The following is a 24189-nucleotide window of genomic DNA, read 5'->3' as shown; positions in this document are numbered from 1 at the left end:
TTATCCTTCAAGCAATGAAAGAGGTCGTAGGAGATTAATTACCTAATAAGAAAGTAATAAAATAATAAAAAAATGCCATCTATGGTTTCTAGCCTTTTTAGGTAAAACATCGAAGTTTTTTTAAATTTTAATGATGTAAAACCTGCTACCTGCTTAAAAGTAAAATATAATATTCTAAGAACACCCACCAGTGTATTTTGGTTATATATAAAATATGTTTATTTTATTTGTTAGCTGTAATATACTATATTGAGTTTTTTTATAATGTATTATTCAAAGCTGTGACAATTATTGTTAAATAAATAATATTTTATCATTATGCCTAAATTGAATAATAATTATTCTGAGTAATTCCAAAATAAAATTATTAATGGCATTAAATTAGGTTTGTAAAATTTAAATAGATGCACACCTTGTGTGCACTTACACTATACATACAGCTTTAACTGTAAATTAATAAGACTTATGAGTCGTATTAAATAATAGAATGAAAAAATCCAATTTCATATTAAACATATAAAATTCTTTAATTAATTATATCTGCGTATCCATTTTAATGATTGATTAATTAACTAGAACTTAATTTTTCTTAATTCAGGTTTATTATTGCCATTTAAAACAGTTATTTCATATTCTTCGTCTTCAGCAAAATCATCATCATCAAGGTCTAATTTACTTTCAACCTCTTCAGAATCCTGTAAACTGCATAAAAGACTATCTCCAATGTGCATTATTTTATTTTCTGAGAGCTTATCAACTATGTTTCCACGGACACCACACTTAACATCGGAATCTTGTTTTTTCATCTTAAATTGATTATCCGTATAATTTTTCTTCAATAAATAACAAATGACAATTAAATTAAATTTTAAACGAAGTTTAATTTTATATTAATAAAAACATTTTAACAAATGCCTGGACACAATTTAAATTTTTATCCTTCAAACGAATCCAACATAATTAATAACTATAAAATTTCATAAAATATAAAATTAATTATCAATATAACAATAAATAATCAATTTATAAGATTGTGATATAAATGGCTTATGAATTTTAGAGGTGTTAATTACGTTTAGAAAATAAATTTTAAAATTGATTTATGGTTACACTGGGCTTTGAAAATATTTTATATCATAAAAAAAAAATACAAAAATTAAAATTTACACTAACTTTAAAATGATGTAGAAAATTGACTATTAATTACGAATAAGATGTTGTTTTATAAAATTTTTCCTAAGAATCTGCTTTACAAAATGACTATCATGAAATTTTTTTTTAGATTTTTCGTAAATATTTTTAATGTTTTTTCATTAATTGAAAAACTATTATATTTTATGATATTTTTATAGTTTTTAGATGTAAAAAATATTTTTAAAAATAAACGTATAGTATTAATTTGAAGAATAGTTATTAAATTTATCAAAACATCGTAGACCACGAGATATAATGATGCTATAATGAGAACCAATATACAATTATATAGTAAACATCCAAGGATAGATTTATCACTTAATTACCATATGTTCATCTCCATATTTTAATACATAAGATATTTTTCGAATGGGTAACTCATGCATGTCGTTATTTATAATACAAAATATATATGTGAAATCATATTTTTATGAATTATTTAAAGTAACATAAAAAGACTTTTTCAAATGAAATTTTATTTGAAATTTTAAATTCAAGAGAGTGCTATTTATCATTTTGTTTTTGTCTACAGTAAAATAAATTTCACTGACCATATTTTTTGATGACGAATCTAAGTTTGATGTCAATCTAAATAGGCTATTAGCTTCTTCAAAACTATCATTATCCATAATTTCGTCATTTTTGCAACATTTAGATCCAATTTTACTTTTTTTCGAAGATTTCATTGAACAAATACTAGAACAACTTTTCAAACGATTAGTACTCTTCAATGGAGGCTCAATATTTACAATATTTACGGATGAATTTTTTGATGAATCTAAAAGGAAGTAATAAAATATTATAATTAAGCAAAGAATTTTACTAGTATAATTCAATACTTTGTTATAAAATAAATTTTAATAAAACTGAATGTGTTAAAATCTAAAATCATTAAATATTAAAATACTACAAATAACAAAAGTTTTCAAACTTCACTCAAATACTAACTTTTATTATTAAAGCNTCAAACTTCACTCAAATACTAACTCTTATTATTAAAGCTTGAAACTTAATTAATTAACTAATATAGTATAAGATTATGCTTTTATAATAAAACAAATAAAAATGTCAACAACCTAGAACAATAGATGAACTTGATTTCCCTTGTATCCAAACCATTTTGTATTTAGGTCTTTTAGCGGGAATTTGTACATTTATTACATTTATTTTGGATCTAAATTAAAAATATTGTAAGTATTATACAATTAAAAAATTTTTCTACAGAAATGTTCTTACTAACCTTTGGGACAAGATGTTTTCTTTAATTTTTGTTAATCTACAATTGGTTTCCATATTTATTTTTCAATTAAAAAAATTTTTAAGAGCTGTTTTTATAAATAATTAAATGTAATAAAATTTTTTTTTGACATTTGATATTTAGAATATTTTCACTGTGGAAACTATTATAGTTAAAATTAATTTATTTTAAATGCGTGTATATATTACTGATTCACTGAATTTTTCTGAATATTTAAAAGAAAGTTTATTACTACAATTTTTTGCTCGTTTTATAATTAACTCAATCTATTCTTAATCTACAAAAATTTTTTGATTTTCTAAAGTCAAAAAAAGTTATGTGTAAAACGATAATTCATAGTGTGTAAATATTGGGAATATTTGTACACATAATCCAGCTACTGATTTTTTTAGGCGATTACAAGTGAACTATTATGTTTACGTCCAGTAGCTGAATTGGCCAGAAGCATATAACTATTTTTGATTACCAAAAACAAAAATAAATTTGTACCAGTGTGCTAAATATAATAATCTAGTGAAACTATCGATCCTTTTTTTTAGTGTAAATATTTGTTAGTCATTATAGAAAGTGTTTACACTGTTATGTTTAATTAATCCAAAAATTAATTAATACGAGTATTATACAATTACAGCTGTAGAACAAATTACAAAATATAATTTAAAACATTAAATAAAATATCAAATTTACATTACAATAAATTATTACTTCTGTAACATTGTTTATTTGTATAATTCGCAGTATTTCGTATACGAAATTTTCTCATATATTATAATATATGAGGAAATTGTTTTTTTTTCTAGTTTATCAGAAACTCGATTCATGGTTTCGGGTTTAACTTCTTTTTTAACAAAAATAGGTAGTACTAGAACTTGATACTTAACATCATATTACTAACAAAACTCATGCGTGTGTTCTCTACATACTAGCTGCACTTGGAAATCGTATACAATGGAGGATTGTGACATGAAACACGCTATTTAACTATGATAATAATGAGTATCATAATATCTTTTATATTTGCACGAAACTAATCAGTATATACACGCGAGTATGAGTACACATAATATTATACAGTATTATCATTTCACAGATGAATATAAGTAATGAATATATAGGCACGTAGTTTGACTGATAGGCAATACAGTGTTAAAAATATGTTATTTAAAAAAAAAATTTAAATCGCAGTATGTACAAAAATTGTTTTTATGCAGTAAAACTAATAATAAACACACATAATATACCATTATGTAAAGTATATTCATTTAATTATATTCCAGTGGCTCTTTTCTCCTCAAAGGAGTGTGTTCATTTTGAATGAACAATTAATTAATTAATCACTTTTCTATTTTACAGATTGTTTTAAATTGTGTTAAATTAATTTATTGAATTTTTGAACTCAAAACAAAATAATTTTGCTTTAACGATTTAACAATTGTTAACATAACTACTACGACTAAAATTGTGTTAATAGTTAATATTTAATATTTGTTTATGATTTTATTAAATATTACAGTCAAAAACAATTTGAATACATATTTGTAACGTAAAAAATAAATTTTTGACTTATAAAATCTATTCACAATTACAAGATAAATTTTTAAATAACTACAATAATTAATATATTAAATTATATTCGACTTTATAGCGTAAAATGTAATCTTAGACACTAGATAACTTCTTCAGTATTAAGGACTGTAATATTTTAACCAATTTGAACTCGTAACATATTAACAGCATTGAATTTTAGATAAAAATATCAAGTCATTTTAGTTAAAGAAACTATTACATTTTATTAAAAATTATTTGAATACGTGTTATTATTGAAGCATAATCAATTTGTGCTTATAGCAATAGATAATTAAAATAGAACAAAGTTTCATAAAATTTAAAAAAATTGTTTTATCACAGATTTTCAAATTATTTTAATCAATGTTCGCCACGTCAATAAGTCTTGAAAAATAAAACCTTTAATTAATAAATGTAATTACAAAAAAATTCAAATTCTTTATTTATGATCAATTTGTATTAAAGTCTAATAATCGATACTGTATTTTAAATATGAATCCTTGTTGCAATACATGAACCGAACGTAGATGAACCGTTAGGAAAAAATACACAACGCGTTATGGCAATACAAATATACTTTATTATGACAAGTTATCATGGATGTTACAATAATGAGAATCTAACGATAATCTGGACAACGTTAAGAGACTTTAACAGCCATTTATAGTCAGGAAGTGTGTTTTATCAGCTATTAGGAGGAAAGCACACGACCATCCAGGACGAAAATATATGTAGCCTATGGTAGTCGGTGTTAGCCGATGGCTAGCCGTGCCAAAAATAGCCACGGAACCCACAGATTCCCTGGTTATTTTTGGCATAGTATTATGGCCGCGACATCTTTTATTAAAAAATCTTTATTTATATGTTATTTAAATATTTGAAGTAAATTTATATTATATGTATATAAAAAGAAATAAATAAACACCAATATTTTATATGTGTTAGAATATTTATATCACCAAAAGTATTCGACCGAAAATAAGATGTATAATATTTTCAGTAATTACGAAAGAGGATAAAGATAGTGCAGATTTTATATAGAATTGTAACTAAAAATGAAACATACACTCACGCACATTCACTTTGTGTATCTTGGTTGAGAGTTCCAGAGAGCCGTAGATATGCAGAAATAGAATAGCAAGGCTACCCAGTGTCAGCTAGAGGAATGTTCAAAAACCATGCATAACTACCATAAAAGAACCCCCGAATTTGGGGGAAAATGGTCTTTTTATAGCCCACAAAACTGGTTTAGCGATCTCTGGCGAGATTCTTGAAATATTTTTTTGCTGTATTTGATTGGTTAATGTGATAGAATCTTTTATGTGGGCGTTTTATGGAATGCGTAAGAAGGTGGTTAAATCTTGTGTAAGGGTATTATTTTATTATTCATCTTATCCACGGGGAAACACTGATTTGGTCATATATTTTATTAAATATAACTATTAATTATTACATGTATTATAGTATGATACTACAGATAGCATATTATTAAAAATTACATTAGTGTAATTAAAAATTAATGAATGCTATGTTTATCGTAAAGTTCAAAATCAAGTATTGATATGTGAAATTTGACTCTTGGAGGCTACTAAAATGATTGCTTTTGAGTATAAGGCTGGAATTACGTAAATTACTATTTTTGAACTTTTCATTTTTAAATAAATGTAAAATTTATAAAAAAAACTGTGTGCAAATTTTTGAATGGGGGAGTATAAAAAAACTTATTAATACTGTTGTATGTTCATCTACAGGGAAAGGCATTTGTCTTCAACTCTATTGTCTAAGATTCATTTATCATTTTCGCATTAACTTTTTAAAAATTTTTTTCTACATTAATTCTATGAAATTTTTTTGTTGAAACACTGTTTTAAGAAAAAAAAAATGACGAAACCAAATTAGTTTTTATTTAACGTGACTTTAACCGTTTCTGCCCAGATAATAAGGTTGGTGGATTATTTTAAGCAATTACAAGTACAAATAAACCAAGAGCGGCACAGAATCTACAATAAATTAAAAATGAAATTTAAATAAACTTAAAGCAATACTAATAATGAAATACAATAAATTATTGGATATAAAGATTACAATTTTTTATAATTGTAGAATATTTTAAATAATTGTTAAAAAAAAATAGGGCATGGCAAAATTTAAATAAAATAATAACTTTTCTTCTGTAATACATTTATTCTTCGTAATACCATTTATATATCAAACTCGGATGAAATTTTATTGAGATTTTATATAGTATATTACCACGGGCAAAAAAATTGTAACGTTCACCAAATTCTGTATTGTTCAATTGTGCCTTGTAGAATAATACTTTTATCAGTACAACATTTAATCTGTATTGTGTATCTAAAAAATACAATAATATGATAAATTATATAAGTTATTACAATAATTGTTAAATAATTACATTCATCATAAATTTCTTTCTTTAAATTAACTACAGCACTTTTGAGATTTTCATTGTCATTTTTGTTCCTTGTTACTACCTAAAATATGCAAAATAGTTTATTGTAATACATTTATTAAATACCTTTATTTTTCAGGTTTCAGATTTTATTGGACACCAGAAAATTTTTTTTACTAGTTTTAAAACAAATAACCTGCAAAGTTTGAACTTTATTTATCTTCACTAACATGTGGCGCTTTAATTTCAAAGTTTTGCATAAAATTAATTTTATGTTGTCGTCTTGTATTCGTAAAAAATTTTAATTAAAAAAAATTTGTATAGAATTATTTTTATAGTATTTTTAGTTTACTAAAAGTAGGTCTCTTTATAATTTCGACAGTTATTAAAATTTTATAGTCATAACACGGATGTTGTTAGTTTTATCACTAGTCACTGCCATGTAACTTCAAACTAACTAGTAAACTTCTATCTATAATTGGTTAATTACGAGTATTAATTTATAAAAGGCTAATGTCCAATAGTAGTTATAATGACTACATTTTGTATTGATGTGTGCATAATTTTTCAAGAAAAAAATGAGAATCCCAAAAAAGAAAATGCATATATGATAAGAAATGTTAAAGAAAATGTATGAAAATTAGCGAAATTTTTTGAAAAATTAAAAAAAATTTAGAAAAAAGAATTTGAAGTTATGGCAAAAGTCTATGATCTGATTTGAGTATCATAAACATTGAAGAAAATTGTGTTTTTTATTGACTGAAATTAGTTCTGTTTATACTTTAATATTTTTAAAAGATATTAATATTTTATAGTGATTGATTCAAGTGAGACACGGGCGTTGTTGGTTTTATCACTAGTCACTTCCATGTAACTTCAAACTAACAGGTAAATTTCTATTGATAATTGATTAATTACGATTTTTATTTTATAAAGATGCTTCGTATATCATAAAAATTAAAGATATCAGTTTATTTTATACTAAAACAAAAGGAAAAAAGTATATGTGAGCTTTATGATAATGGATGAAACGCTTACACTCAAGAAGAAAGAAGAAAAATTAGATTAGTAAATGAAGAGAAAACACTTCACCATTTTTTAAGTACTCCATAAATATCAACATATAAACTATTAAGCTATAATTTAAAATGGGAGTTATTTTCATTAATTAATTATGTAAAAATGTAAAATTTCGTACTAGTTTTGGATATAAATATTATATTAAATTTTATAATTTAAAGTCGTCAAGCACGATTGTTCACTATTTAAAATTATGTGATATTTGATATTTTTAAAGAAATTTTATCTTTTGTACTCGAAATCTATTTATAATATAATATTTCCTTATTTTGTTCTATACTTTCAGTTGGTAATAATAATTTATATTCTAAAATATTACAACTTATTTTTTATTATTAATTTTTTTGATTCAATTATATTTTGTGATCATATGTTTTACCGTAGGTAGCATACGAGTTTGGTAAACCAATAAACGGAGAACTAGTATGGTCACATTGGCAGACAGCCGAATTTTGCAAGTTCATGAGTACGCTGAGTTCACAGCACGAATATCTGACATTAATGTACAATTCAGAGTACTTGACCATCTTATCGGTGACGTTGTACTAGGACATGACTTCTTAGTGAAACAAGTATTGGCGTGGGACTACCAAGCTTGTACAATCCACATGGGTACAAGAAGAAGAGCTACGGTATGCTGGAGAAAACCGACATTCAAACGGAAACTGAACTGAAGATGTTTATCCCGCAAGGGGAGTTTCCGGAAGATGTCCGGTCATGCTACTTAAGTACCCAAAGGTTTTCTCCGGAAAAGTCGTGAGGACCCGAATCATGGAACATGATATCCGGTTAAAAGAGATAATTTCGGCAACTTTGAATGCATATCTTTACGGTACGAGAAATGGAGGAGCAAGGCTTTGTAGAACCTAATACCTCGCCATGGACAGCTCCCTTAGTTCTCGCCAAGAAAAAAGATGGATCCCAACGGATATGCGTAGATTACCAGACATTGAATCTCCAAACAAAAGCCGACGTACATCCAATTCCCGACTTTCACGAAATGGTCCGTGGAATAGGTGGTGCTAACGTTTTCAACACTATCGACCTAAAGTTTGGCTATTGGCAGATCAGTTTGACCCGGGAGTCAAGACCACTCATCATGTTCTGTACACAAATGGGCCTCTACCAATTTAAAGTCATGCCCTTCACCCTTAAAAACGCCCCGGCTACTTTTAAACGGTTGGTGAACGAGTTTATGCGTGTTTGTGCACTTAAACGATATCGTGGTGTACTCAGTAAGTATGGAAGAACATCTTAACTACATACAACGAGTCTTGGAACAGTTACAAACACATGGGTTTACATGTCAACCGAAAAAATGCAGTTTCGAAGAAAACCCGTATAAATTTCCACAGATACATGTGGATTCGACGGAAAATGACCAGGAACCGGAGAATTAACTCCAATCGCCGAATTTTTCGTACCGAAGAAAGTCAAAAGTCTACAGAAGTATTTCGGAGTATACGGTTAGAACAGTCAGTTCGTGCTCAATTAAATTTACTTAAATCAAGTTAGGCGTTAAAGCTGCGAGCGTTCGCCATTGATATTCAGCACGTGCCTGGAATTGAAAATTAAGCAGCGGACGCCCTATCAAGAAGCCCTGTGGAGAAAACTCCGGTAGATGAAGATCATTTAGAAGAAAACTACCATGATCCACTGNCGTTCGCCATTGATATTCAGCACGTGCCTGGAATTGAAAATTAAGCAGCGGACGCCCTATCAAGAAGCCCTGTGGAGAAAACTACCATGATCCACTATTGATTGGAGATTTACCCGTACGAAATCAACTAGGGGCTATAAAAAAAGAATGCCTATCCAGGGAATACAGCTATTTTCGATATAAGAACCTGGCAAGCCAAAGATGCAACTTTGGCCCAGTATGTCCGGAAGCTCCGGAGTGATAAACCAATTTACAGGAGCTAACACCAAGAATACCTTTTGCAAGATGGTATTTTGTTAAAAGTCCCGGTAAATAACGGAACAGACGGGAAGATTGTTCCTTTGGATATGTCAGATCACCTGCTATAGAAGTATCATGACCGTGTTTCTGCAGGACATCCAGGATGGAAAGAAACTTACCATAGCATTGGTAATCGTTTCTTCTGGGACAAAATGAAAGAGTCGATACATCAATATATCGCAAGATTTCATGTGTGTGCTTGTGTTTAACCGCTGAACCAAAAGCAAGACGACCCAATGCGACCAAGACAGCCCCGCCAGCAATGGGAGTTTGTAAGTATTGATCTAATGGGGTCATACCCAATATCTCAACGCGGTAGGAATTGACTACATGTAATATCATATCAAAATATATAACATAAGCTTTAAATTTATATAAATATATATGTATATAAAAGTGTCAGATTTCCGGAACACTTCGAAAAATTAAGTTGAAAAAGTTCTACTTTCAATATGTATTTTTAAGTTTTGAACCCCCCCTGTATTAATGGAAATGGTCCGATTTAAAAAAAAATATGTCTAATGATAGAAGTATTTAAAAATTATTTCTCATAAAAAAATTTTACTGAAACAATACATTTTTCAAAAAGTTATAGAAATATAAATTTAAAAATATAAAATCGAGAACTTTAACACAAAAAAAGCGTACGATAGTCATTCTCACCATGAAGACAAAGTAAAGTCCGACATTTTTAGCTTCGATGCGAAGCGGAGAAGGTATTAATTTTACAATAATGTGTTTTTTTTTTTTTTTATGTCTGTTGCCACTTTTTCTCAGCTCTCACTGGACCGATTTCTTTCAAAAATACGTCAAAAGATCACAAATCGTATCTAGTTGAAGACATTACCCTTAAAAATTGAAAAAATTCCCTCGTTCCCCGCAAATGGGGGAAATATCCAAAAAAATTACAAATTTAAAAATCGCTAATTTTCGAAATTTGTTCACTTTTTTTTCTTAAAACTTCCATAACTTTTTGACAAATCAACAAAAAATTTTTTTATACTAAAATCTTAAATATTTACCTTTCATTTGATATCATTTTTTTGAAAATCTATCACGTAAACTGCTCATTAGGGGGGATTTAAAATAGCAACTTTTTTATCAAAATTAACTTTTTCAACTTAATTTTTGAAAATGTTCCGAAAATACTGCGTCCTTCAAACATATATCAAATTAAAGCTTATTTTATGTACTATTAAATGAAAAAAAAAATTGTCCCGGCGACCTATATTGTATGCGAAAATGGCTACCGTATTCAAAAATATGCTATTTTAACAAATTTTTTTTTTTTTTAATTAAACACTATCTACAGATTTGCATCGAAGCGTTTTTTATGATAGTGATTTTAATCACTGTCAGATATCATCTATACTGGACCCAACTATGCCACGACCCCACCGTGCCGCCACCCCTCTGCGCTTATATTTTTTTTCATAATAAAACATATTACATTAGCTTTAATTTAAGGTATATTTAAAAGGGTCAGTATTTCCTTTATTGACACTTTCAAAAATTAAGTTGAAAAAGTTGTTGTCTTGAATCCTCCCTTGTAAAGGTAAAGAGACAGATTTATAAAAAATATATACCAAATAATATGTAAATGCCTCATTAATATATAATAAAAAATATATTGATTTGGTCATTTTTAAAAAATTTATGGCAGTTTTAAGTAAAAAAAATTGAAAAAATTTCGAAAATTAGCAATTTTGAAATTTGTGATTTTTTGGAGATATCCGCCATTTACGGGGATTAAGGGAAATTTTTTCAATTTAGAGGGTAATATCTTCGATTAGATACGATTTGTGATCTTTGATGTATCGTTGAAAGAAATCAATCCTGTGAGAGCTGAGAAAAAGTAGTAACAGATTAAAAATAGTAATAAAAAAAACATCGTAGTAAAATTAATACCATCTCAGCTTCGCATCAAAGTAAAAAAATTAAATTTTATTCTATACTTTTTTATGAAAAAATCATTATTTAACGAAAAATGAGGGATAGCATATTTAATAAATTGCACTATATAAAATGTATTTTATGATCTCTTAAGTTGTATTTTGTCATAAGTAAAGTTGGCTAAGTTCTAATTCAGAAAAGTTAACATAACTATAATTTTCTTATTGTGAGATTTATTAAAAATTGAGAATAAAAATATATGTAAAATTATTGTGAGGTACACCGAATATTTTTGGTTATAATTCGTGTGCATATATTTTTATGATTTTATTAGTTATTTTTTCAAAATCACTGTGAGCTCTATTATTTTTGGGTAGAGAGAAAAAATCTTGGACAATGTATCTTGTATGTAAATAATTATGAATATTTTTAAATAAATTTATAGTTATGTTTACATTAGAAACATAATAGTCAATCAATGTAATGCATTGTTCCTTATCTAACAAACCATCGTTGTTTGTATCTAGATTACTGAATTTATTTGAGATTATTTGAACCTCATTTATATCAAGTTTTTCAACCTAAAGAATAAAAAATAATTTAATAAATAAGTCATATATAAAGGCTAATAAACTAATTATTATATCATTTTACTTTTCTGTCATCGCCTCTTTTTTTAACTTTAGCCAAAAAATTCAAAATCTTGAAAATTTTTACACTATTTTCATCTATAAAATATGAATATCTTAAATAGAGTGTATATAAAATTTCATGTTTTTTTAATAATTTTTCTCAAAACATAATGAAAATATAAAAATGTGTTTCAAGAAAAAGTTTTTATCATATCTTATTACATTCAAATTTATTAACACGTAATTTTTAAAATCAGTTGTAGGGTGTTTAAAGAGATTAGGTTTGCAAAAATTTAATGGAAATACGTTAATAAAATTATTTTTCAACTCTTTCTATTTCAAAGAAAATTAAATTTTTAGTATTATTTAGAATATAAGAAAAATTCAGTTACACAGTATAACATTTGTAAACTTTTGTTGTTGGAATTGCATAATGCTGTAATTTTTAATAAAAATTAGGATACAAAAACTTAGTGTAATAGTATAAATACTAATGGTAGTTCTAAGTTAAATGTTCTGAGAGAGCACCAAATATTACAGGAGCATAATTAAAAACATAAGTAAATTGACATTATTTACTTCTTATTTATGTTGAAAGGCTACACATATCATAAAAAAAAAAACATTTGCGTATTACGAGTATGCACGTATAAACTGAAACTTCATAAATTAATGTAAAATATACTTTACAGCCAACCGTGGCCGATCATGACGCTCGATTATCGTATTTTTCGGACTATCTATAAAAAATATTCACTTCAAAATTCGAATTATTTGGCCACAAAATATAAATTTTGTAACTTTTATGGTGCTGTAAAATAAGAAAAACAAGGGTCACTAAACTACTGGACGAGATAATGTATTATAGGACCACAACAGGATTAAAAAAAAGAATTGAAAATTAAACATCATCAATTTAATATTTTTTAAAAAACAATAAGAATAAAAAACGGTAGCACAGTAGGGTTGAAGCACGGTGTGGACAGGGAAAGTATAGATGATATCTAACAGTGATTAACATTACTATCATAAGAAACGATTCGATGCAAATCTGTAGATAATGTTTAATTCTAAGAAATTTGTGTATAATTACAAAAGTAACAATAACTTTGTTTTTATAAAACTGTTTGTTACTTATGAATAAATACACTGGACTACATGGAACTTTGGCCAGAAGAAAAAATATACTATTCTTTTTCAACTTTATGCGTTGTTTTCAAAAGTTAACTTGATAAAGTACTACTATCTATACGCATATTTAAAGGTTTTAACTACATTTTGTAGATTGGGAAATCGTTAAATTTAAATAAAAAATAGGTAAAATGAGAGAAGTATATAAATAGTATTTCTCATGAAAAAAATGTATTGATCTATATTTGTTTTAAAAAGTTATTTCTACATAAAGTTAAAAAAAAACCCAACACAGGGGGGTCGCGGCATAATGGTGACGTGGCATAGTTGAATCAAGTATAATGATATCTGACAGTGAATAAAATCACAATAAAAAAAAACGCTTCGATGCAAATCTTTAAATAGTGTTTAATTTTAAAAATTTGTGGATTATACCAAAAGTTACATGATCTGCTATTTTCTTATTAATATCCTGAAAAAAAAGGGATTATTAAAAAATATTATATCTCAAAAAAAAAAATTGTGTTGATCCATACACTTTTCAATAAGTTATAGCATTATAAAGTTAAAAATGTAAAATATAATATCGAGAATTTTCACATGAAAATAGCATTCGGTAGTCATTTACACCACGAAAACAAAATAAAGTCCTAAATTTTTTTTTCCATAATAAAGTATATTACATTAACTTTAATTTAAGATGTATATAAAAGTGTCAGATCTTCCGGAACATTTTCAAAAGTCAAGTTGAAAAAGTAAATTTTTTGTAAAAAAGTTGTCATTTTAAATCTCCCCCTTTGGGTAGGTAAAGTGTCAGATTTATAAAAAAAATATAACCAAATGATAAGTAAAAACATTATATATCTATGAAAAAAAATTGATATTCATTTGTTCATTTTTGAAAAAGTTATAGCAGTTTTAAGTAAAAGAAATTTAAAAAAATTTGAAAATTAGCGATTTTAAATTTGTAATTTTTTTGGAAGTTTCCGCCATTTACGGGGAACGAGGAAAAGTTTTTCAATTTTTAAGCGTAATGTTTTCAACTAGATACAATTTGTGATCTTTTGACGTATCATCGAAAGAAATCGGTTTGGTGAGAGCTGAGAAATAGTGGTAATAGACACAAAAAAAAAAAAACACATCATAATAAAACCTTCTTACATTCGCATCGAAGCTAAAATAAAAATTATAAAATGAAGAATTTTTTTCACAAAAATATCATATTTTTTTAATACGGCCGTCCTATTAATCATAAAGACAAATCCAGGGTCAAATTATTTTTTTTCAAATTAAAGTATATTACATAAGTTTTATTTTAAGATATTTATAAAAGTATCAGTATTTCCGGAACACTTTCAAAATTTTATTTGAAAAAGTTAATTTTTATTGGAAAAGTTTTCATTTTGAAACCCTCCTGTGGGCATGTAAAAGATCAAATGTTCACAAAAAATTATCAATTGATATGTAAATACCCAAAAGCGTGGTTTGTTCATTTTTAAAAAAGTTATGNTTGAAGTCTTAAATAATACATTATGACATTAATGATCTATTGTGTATACAAATAATTTATTATAATATTAATGATGTACTATGTATATCATTACAATTTACGGGAAGCGAGAGAATTATTTTCAATTTTTTATGGTAATGTCTTCAACTAAATACTATTTGTAAGCTTTTAACGTATTGTTCATTAAAATCGGTCCAGTGAGAGCTGATTTATAGTGGTAACAGACAAAAAAAAAAACATCAGAGTAAAATTAATACCTTCTCAGCTTTACATCTAAGCTAAAAAATTATTTAAAAATACGAAAAAAATTTTCTTATTAGTAATCTCTTAATAGTATTAGTTTACATAGTTACACCACCATAAAATTTTGACTTGATGTTAGTACAAACATGAAATATATTAATATTTTACTAATGAGTTTTAACAGCAAATAAGTATATGTCACTAATCGTGCACTGCAGTATAACATTACTACACCCGTTTGGTACATGCCATCGTACGCATATTTGCGCTGAACAGGTAAGTTTAAATCCATGTCTGTAGTTTAAAAACCACTGACTGAAAAGTACTAACATCTTATCTACACTATAGAAATATCATTAATCTGTCATATGTTTACAGTTAAAATATAATAATACAAAATTACCAAACTAGAAAAACCTTAGTAACTCGTATCGTACACATAAAAACAACATTTTATGGTTAAATAACTTCACTGCTATAGTCGTTTTTCCGCCGTCTGTTTTTATCCACCATTACGTGCCATTAATTATTGTCTACTCTCGTTACTTATTAGATGTGCGGTTAGCTGTCATCCTCCCAAGTGAGCCCTCTCCAGCTTCAATAATAGTGATTTAAACAGACTTATTGTAAACGGTCTTCTAGTGCGATGCAAAACTAAACATTCTACGGTCTAGCTGACTCATACGAAACAAAAGTTAACTTTGTATGAAGTGAAAATGATTTATAGAATAGAAAACGTTTGATTATAAAGATCACAAATTGTATCTAGTTGAAAACATTACGCTCAAAAATTGAAAAACTTTCCCTCGTTCCCCGTAAATGGGGGAAACCTCCAAAAAAATTACAAATTTAAAATCGCTAATTTTCAAATTTTTTTAAATTTCTTTTACTTAAAACTGCTATAACTTTTTCAAAAATGAACAAATGAATATCAATTTTTTTTTCATAGATATATAATGTTTTTACTTATCATTTGGTTATATTTTTTTTATAAATGTGACACTTACTTGCCCACAGGGGCGGATTTAAATAATAATAAATAAATGAAAAAGGGATTATTAAAAAATATTATTTCTCATAAAAAAATAACGTTGATCCATACACTTTTCAATATGTCATAGCATTATAAAGTTAAAAATGTGAAAAATAAAATAGAGAATTTTCACACAATAATAGCATTCGGTAGACATTTTCACCGTGAAGATAAAATAAAGGCCGAAATTTTTTTTTACCATAATAAAGAATATTACAGTAGCTTTAATTTATGATATATGTAAAAGCGTCAGACTTTTCGGAACACTTTCAAAAGTGAATTTGAAAAAGTAAATTTTTTATGAAAAAGTTGTCATTTTAAATCCCCTCTTTGGGCAGGTAAAGGGTCAGATATGAAAAAAATATATACCAAATAATAGGAAAAGACATCTGCATCTACAAAAAAAAGAATTATATTGATCCATACATCTTTCAAAAAGTTATAGCATTATAAAGTTAAATATATAAAAAAGAATTTTTTTACAAAAATCGTATTTTTTTTATCCACTTTGATGTCTGTTTTCACCATGAAGATAAAATAAAGTCCGAAATTTTTTTTTACCATAATAAAGTATATTACATTAACTTTAATTTAAGATATATATAAAAGTGTCAGACTTTCCGGAACACTTTCAAAAGTTAAGTTGAAAAAGTTCTACTTTCTACATGCATTTTTTAGATTTGAACCCCCCTCAAATATAGGGAAAAGGTCTGATTTAAAAAAACAGTATTTCAAATGAAATATGTATATAAATACTACTTCTCATGAAATAATTGTATAGATCCATTCATTTTTCAAAAAGTTATATTATAATAAAATTAAAAATGTAAAATACAAAATCGAAAATTGTCATACAAAAATATCATTCGGTAGCCATTTTTACCATGAAGATAAAATAAAGTCCGATATTTGTTTTTTTCATAATAAAGTATATTACATTATCTTTAATTTAAGATATATATAAAAGTGTCAGACCTTCCGGAACATTTTCAAAAATCAAGTTCAAAAAATTAATTTTTTGTGAAAAATTTGTCATTTTAAATCCCCCCTTGTGGGCAGGTTAAGGGTTAAATTTATGAAAAAAATATACCAAACAAAAGGTAATGATATTACACATCTATTTAAAAAAAAATTATATTGATATGTTCATTTTTGAAAAAGTTATGGCACTTTTAAGTAAAAAAATTGAAAAAATTTCGAAAATTAGCGATTTTTAAATTTGTAATTTTTTTGAAGGTTTCCCCCATTTACGGGGAACGAGGGCATTTTTTTCAATTTTTGAGGGTAATGTCTTCGACTAGATACAATTTGTGATCTTTTGACGTATCATTGAAAGAAATTGGTTCGGTGAGAGCTGAGAAAAAGTGGTAACAGTCACAAAAAAAAAAATAATAAAAAAAAAAAAATAAACACATCTTAGTAAAACCAATACCTTCTCAGCTTCACATCGAAGCTAAAATGGTAACAGATATAAAAAAAAAAACACATCTTAGTAAAACCAATACCTTCTCAGCTTCGCGTCGAAGCTAAAATATGTTTTTTGTAATAAATTCTTCTTTATATTTTTCACTTTATAATATTATAGTTTTTTAAAAAATGTATGGAACAATATAATTTGTTTTGTATAGATGCATAATGTCTTAGCCTTTCATTGGATATATTTTTTTTATAAATCTGACCCTTTACCTGGCCACAAGGGGGGCATTTAAAATGACAACTTTTTCGCAAAAAGTTAACTTTTTCAAATTAACTTTTGAAAGTGTTCCGAAAAGTCTGACGCTTTTACATATATCTTAAATTAAAGCTAATGTAATATACTATATTATGAAAAAAAATATTTCGGACTTTTGTGTGAAAATACTAGATTCTATTTTTTACTGTGCTGGTTTTTTTTTTTTATTTCAAATTGGCATAACTTTTTTAAAAATGACCAATCAATACACATTTTTTTTATAGATACATGAATCTATATCAATTAAAATATCATTTTGTAAATTGTTTTTATAAATTTGACCCTTTTCCTTTACAAGGGGGATTCAAAATTACACATTTATATATACACTTTAATTAAGGCTAATGTAATATGCAGAAAAAAAATTTCGGACTTTATGTCGTCTTCACGGTGAAAATGACTACCGTATGCTATTTTTGTGCTCAATTTCTCAATTTCATTTTTTACATTTTTAACTTTATATTTCTAGAACTTTTTGAAAAATGTATTGTTTCAGTAAAATTTTGTTATGAGAAATTCTATTTATATACTTCTTTTATTAGACATATATTTTTTTTAAATCTGATAATTTTTCTTTTTACACTTTTTGAACTTATTTTTAATTAAATTATATGTATTGATTAATCCAGACTTAAAATAATAATCAAACATAAATATTTGTTATATTAATTAGAAGGATTTTGTTATTATTTAGGCTATATGCAAAACTCTAATTGCAGATTTTAAATTGGCGCAAAAATTGGTTTAGAAAAGTATATTTTAGTCTCGCATGAAAATTGCTTGTAGACCAGTAAATTGATTTATAAATAACATAGAACTTTTTTTTTTAAATATTGCAACAAGAAATTTAACTTTTATATACTTTTTCTATAAAAGTATTAACTACTTTATATTTTTTTATAATTTCTCGTAATAATTATATTAATAAATTATTGAATATCAATTTTATACTATACTTAATTGCTATAATAAATATTTTTACATATATTACACTTATAAATCATAAAACATGTAATAAGGATATAAATAAGGAAATAGGAGATCTTGTTGCTTTTGTAGTAATCCACCAATTTCTTAAAATTAAACATTATCTACAGTTTTACATCGAAGCGTTTTTATAGATAGTGATTTTAATCACTGCCAGATTAAATCTATACTAGACCTAACAATGCCACGTCACCACTGCGCCGCGACCCCACTCTGCTGGGTTGAGTTTTTTTTTATATTCTAAATAAATTTAAAAGTAAACAAAGTATATTAATTGGCAGATATATTGAAAAAATCGTGTCAGTAAATCTAAAGCTAAAAATTATATTAATTATAAATTACCATCAACGTTATAATCATTGTAAGTCTCTTCGATATCATGACAATATAATGCATTTTTTATTGTATCAATATTATTACCAAATTTAGAATCCAATATCAATTTTTCAAAGAGGTCTATTTGACGTGCGTTAAGTCCATCGCTCTTTAAATATAAAATTATCATATTTAATAAATAAATAAATAAAAGTTGGAATACACTTACTATTATTCCCGTAAAAAAACAAAATGAACAAAAGATTAGTATAGTTTTCAAATGCATTACTATTTTTTTACTACTTTTTTTACTTAAGAAAATAACAATTTAGAAAAATAATTATTCAAATATTTAAATTCTAGCTGTGTCATTTTACATATAATGTTTTACAATTTATACTGAAATAGTGCAAATATTAATTATTTAAAATAAAATAATGTTATTTTTGGAAAAAAAATTAGACTTTAATGTATTGACACATTTACATTTAGACTTTAAAACAATTTTTTTTTATGATGTCATCAAGTGTTTAAATTTACTGTTCAAAGTGTAAAACTTCATTAAAACACAAATCAAATTTTATATGATTAAAGATTAAAATTTTTACTTTTTCTTGACCAATTAACGATTAATTATAACTATACATTTCTTTACTATAGTAAAGAAAATACAAATTTTAAAAAGAGAATTTCTTAGATATACATAATTTTGCTACTGTATGACTCACGTTATCTTTTTAAAGTAATATAGATGTTGTTAAGTATCTCTTAATGTTATTCTGTATATTAAGTGGTGTCGACTTGTACCACGCAGCGGATTTTGGAGTCGTCACCCTGATGGCTATTGTAGCACTACTACATTGTTTTTGAAAGTCTTCTAAAAAAGTATTGTTTGTATCCAAAATACCAAGAGACTTTTCGTTAGAAGATAATTTCATCTCCAAAATACCAATCTGTTTAACAAGACAATCATCAGATTCTGCATTACCTTTTTCCCTCTCGAACAATTTAGACTAAAGGAAATCTTTTTGGTTATCCAAGCTCTTTTGGATTTCATTAAAAAACCTTCGATTATCATCATTAGTCAACCAAACCATAAACGTCAACCAAAATACTTATTCCAGTCGCTCCATCTCGCCGGATGTGACCTAACTATTTCTGTTAAGTAGATCTATTCACAGTTAATAATATATGATGATTTAAACTTTATATTCCCTAAAATATTAGCTATGTTTCTATATTTCTGCATTTTGAGCATTGATTCTGTAGCTTAGATGTCATTTTGAAAGGCTATTTACATAGACAAGCCAGTTTTCGAACTAGTAGTCTGCATATACAGATATATAGTCTGGTATCGTAGATTGATACTAAATATATATACGAACACGTTAAAACGATACGAAACTGTACTATGGAAATATCTATTTTGTGTGTATCTATCAGTCGTAAGGCTAGATTCTATCTTTTTGGTAACGTATAAACTGTTAGAATAAAGGATATCAAGAGGTATATAGTAGTAATTTTTAACATTATTTGTTATTATACTTAAAATTACCAAGTTCGCTTTCCTTAATCACAGTTAATAATATATGATGGTACACACTTTTTATTCCCTAAAATATTAGCTATCTTTTTATATTTCTGTATTTTGATCATTGATTCTGTGTTGTTGTCACGTTACCATTGTTGTAAGAATTTATTATAATAAAATGCAGGCAGCACATCCGCTTTTAGAGACTGATGAATTAACAATTATTATATATTGCGAAAATGGCAATCGTCAGAATTATTGTAAAAATCCGAAAATACTGGCCATCGTGGTCAGTCGACTCCAGTGCTTCGTGTCATTTATCAGTCTCAGTACTCGGTTGTTGCTGTCCAGCTTACTGTATAAATCAAGTCTTTTTTCTTTTTTAACCTACCTATTCTCATCCTCGACATTTCAGAGTACTTGTGTCTTGCACTTCGTCTGCACCTTATACCTAGATGTTACCTTTATTTCCTTCCTATGACAACGGCTTTTCGACACCCACAGCTAATCCGGAGTGTCAGTTGAGCACGGTAACTGTGGTATGATCACACGCACGTGAATACCCAGGCAGCAGACTCAACATCATTGTCGTACACACTTCACCTACTACAACCTCCTCTCTTGGTGTTTAATTTGTGTTACGACAATTTTGTAGCTTATATCCAAAAGCTGAGATGTCACAATAATGGGTTTAAAGGTATTTTAATAAGTTTTACATAGCTAAAATATTTAAATACATATTTTTATTTCACATTAAAATAATATTTACAGTTTACTAACTTTTAAGAATTACAATTGTGATATTAAAAATCAATTAAACAATTATTATCATTAAGTTAAAAATCGAGTATTGTTATGAGAAATTTAAATATTGTAGGCAACTAAAACTAATCCTTTTGAGTAAAAGGCTGGAATTATGTAAATTACTATTTTTGGACTTTTTACTTTGAAATAAATGGAACATTAATAAAAACACTGGGAGTGCAAATTTTTTGATGGAGGGAAATTAAAATTTCTTGATAATGCTGTATGTTTATCTAAAAGGAAAGGAATTTTACTTCAAATCTATTGTCTATTTAAAATTTTAGCATTAGCTTTTAAAATACTTGTATTTGAATCAGTTTTATATTTTTTTATTGAAACTCTGTTTTAAGAACAAAAATATGACGAAACCAAATTATTTTTTATTTAACGTGACTTAAAAATATTATTAGGATATGCAAATAAAATAGATGTCAAAAAGAATTTATGGCATTTAACAGACATACCGTTTGGTATTTCTGTCCAAATAAAAAGATTGACGAATTATTTTAAGCAATTACAAGTACAAATAAACCAAGAGCGGCACAGAATCTACAATAAATTGAAAATGAAATTTAAATAAACTTAAAGCAGTAATAATAATGTAATACAATAAAATATTGGATATAAGGATTACAATTTTTTATAATTGTAGAATATTTTAAATAATTGTTAAAAAAAAATAGGGCATGGCAAAATTTAAATAAAATAATAACTTTTCTTCTGTAATACATTTATTCTTCGTAATACCAATTATAACTCTCGAGGTAATAATTCCTTTAGTAATGAAATACGTATCATATTATATGCAATAAAATATTATTATAATGTATAATTCTATTTTCATATTTAAAGTTACCTATAACGAGGTAATACAATATAATTGTTTTAACACTTATCGATTCGATTCTTCTTATAATAATAATTATTTAAAAAAAATTATTTTGGGTATTTCTTAATTTTATATATTTTTTGATTTATCAATTATAAGTTACTTTTATAATTAATTTCACCTTTTTTTTTTAAGAAAATATAAATACTTATCAGCTTATTTGTTAAATAATGATTTAATTAAGAAAATTACTGTTGAATAACAACTTTTGAACCAGTTATTTGAATGTTATTAATATTTTTATACTTAGATAACTACTTGTAGTTGTTGTTTTTTTGTTTTTGTTATTGCTATTTTTGTTTTTCATTATTAAGAACAAATTTATTCAAAAACTGATATGATTTTTACATTATCCAAGATTACACTAACCTGACACTTAATTTAAGTTGTATTTATACTTTAATTTAACAGTAACAATTGTTTCGACATAAATAGGATGTAATTGGAATTATGATTTATGAAGATAGCAATTTTTTTACGAGATGCTCCACTGAAAAAATGTTCTATTGGTAACTAAGAGATATATAGGGAATGTATTTTTTATATTTTGAATTCAGAGTTTTAAAGTTTTTTTGGTTATTGGATTATTATCTCCAATATTTGAATAAACCAATCATCGGATATAAAGAAAAAGTATTATCGGTTCAGTTATATATGTATCTAATGTTATAAAATTTTACTCAAATTTTAAATGCTTATTCAATTATTTTTTGGTTAAAATCATTTTTATTTGTATCTTTTTTAATTTGACAGTTGATTTTTTTTTACATGCATGGATGATTTTTTTCAAATCCTTCCATTACACAGGTTATTTATTAGATTTACATAATAATAATAATGATTAGTTTTACATCATTTTATTTCCCGAATTTAATATGCTACAGAGGGTCATTGCCCTCTTTTACATAATAAGGAGTCAAAGATGGTTCTTAGCTAGGCCATATTAGACGCTTTTTAGTTTTAGTTATTATTGAGGTGGACATAATGCCCATGCACTCAGACCTGTTGGTCCATTGTGCGCACCTCATACCGAATTGTCTTGATTCGGTTTACCCACCTAAGTGTTATCACCAAAGTGTTAATACATTACTAACCATAAAGTCACCTCTAAAGATGACCAAAGAGTCCTGTCTTTCTGGCGAAATTAAGTATCTCTCTAGGTTTTAGGTTTTTAATATCCTCTTTTTCAGAAAATGGTTTATTCAAGTAGTTTGATCTTAGTGTGGACAAGGCTTCACATTTGCACATGATGTGAAATGAGTCTTCCTCTTCTACTCCACACTTCCTGCACAATGGTGATTCCGATACCCCCAATGCGTTAAAATGCTTAAGCAGGTGACCATATTAGACGCTTACTATACTTATATTTTTCATTGTATTTATATAAATACCTTACCAAAAAACGCTAATTCTATTTTTACTATGTCCAAATTTCATTCAAACTTATTATTTTTATTCGCTTCTTTTATGTTTCTGTTTTAAATACAGAAAATTAGTTTTGATAATGCCGTTTTTAACTGTAGCATAAATTGGACATATTTGACTAAATTTCTAAAATTGAAAGAACTGTTTTTCAATTTTAGGCGACGATAGATTCAGTTGGATTAAAATTGGAATGTTTTGACATATTATACATTTAAATTGGTCTAAACACAACTTAGTAAAACCAATATCTATGCATTTTTGCATAAAATCTGAAAATATTATAACATTTTTTTCAAAATAGATCTAAGTATATCTTAATTATGGTCTACTGTAAATTATAAATATTTATATTTATATTTCCAATATATTTTTGGTTTCAGAAAAAAAAAAATCCTGAAAATATCTGTTATTGTGTTTATGAAAAATTCATTTTTATATTAAACTAAGTATTTTGATTTTTCATGATTTTAGAATAAATAATTATCAAGTAATTAAAAAAATAAGAATTTTCCTATAATATGGGTATTTATTAGCTTCGATGCGAAGCTGAGAAGATATTGGTTTTACTAAGATGTGTTTTTTTTTTTTTTTTT

At 26.2% G+C, this 24189-nt stretch overlaps 1 protein-coding gene across 1 annotated transcript; it reads right to left on the bottom strand.

Moving 5' to 3' along the window:
- Positions 1-518: 518 nt before the first annotated feature.
- On the bottom strand, positions 519-19323 carry LOC126905980 (uncharacterized). Its single transcript, XM_050686198.1, has 8 exons — positions 19177-19323; positions 18975-19116; positions 12019-12092; positions 11820-11945; positions 6435-6513; positions 6272-6373; positions 1746-1972; positions 519-833 (listed from the first exon to the last, which is right to left on the bottom strand). The coding sequence occupies exons 1-8, from the start codon at positions 19231-19233 to the stop codon at positions 573-575; spliced, it is 1068 nt and encodes a 355-aa protein (XP_050542155.1). The 5' UTR covers positions 19234-19323; the 3' UTR covers positions 519-572.
- Between the last annotated feature and the right edge of the window lie 4866 nt (positions 19324-24189).

This window comes from Daktulosphaira vitifoliae, unplaced genomic scaffold (genome assembly GCF_025091365.1).
Source record: "Daktulosphaira vitifoliae isolate Bord-2020 unplaced genomic scaffold, ASM2509136v1 Scaffold_4, whole genome shotgun sequence".
Lineage (NCBI taxonomy): Eukaryota > Metazoa > Arthropoda > Insecta > Hemiptera > Phylloxeridae > Daktulosphaira > Daktulosphaira vitifoliae.
The sequence above is the reverse complement of the archived record's forward strand: the minus strand, read 5'-3'. Positions and strand labels throughout refer to the sequence as shown.

What these genes read in the sequence shown, in the direction of transcription:
- LOC126905980 (XM_050686198.1), bottom strand. Translation starts at nt 19,233, where the DNA reads ATGCATTTGAAAACTATACTAATCTTTTGTTCATTTTGTTTTTTTACG. An exon ending in GTTTTTTTACGGGAATAATA is followed by an intron (nt 19,117 to 19,176) that starts GTAAGTGTATTC and finishes TTATATTTAAAG; the next exon opens with AGCGATGGACTTAACGCACG. An exon ending in TTGACTATTATGTTTCTAAT is followed by an intron (nt 6,514 to 11,819) that starts GTAAACATAACT and finishes TGCATATTTTAG; the next exon opens with GTAGTAACAAGGAACAAAAA.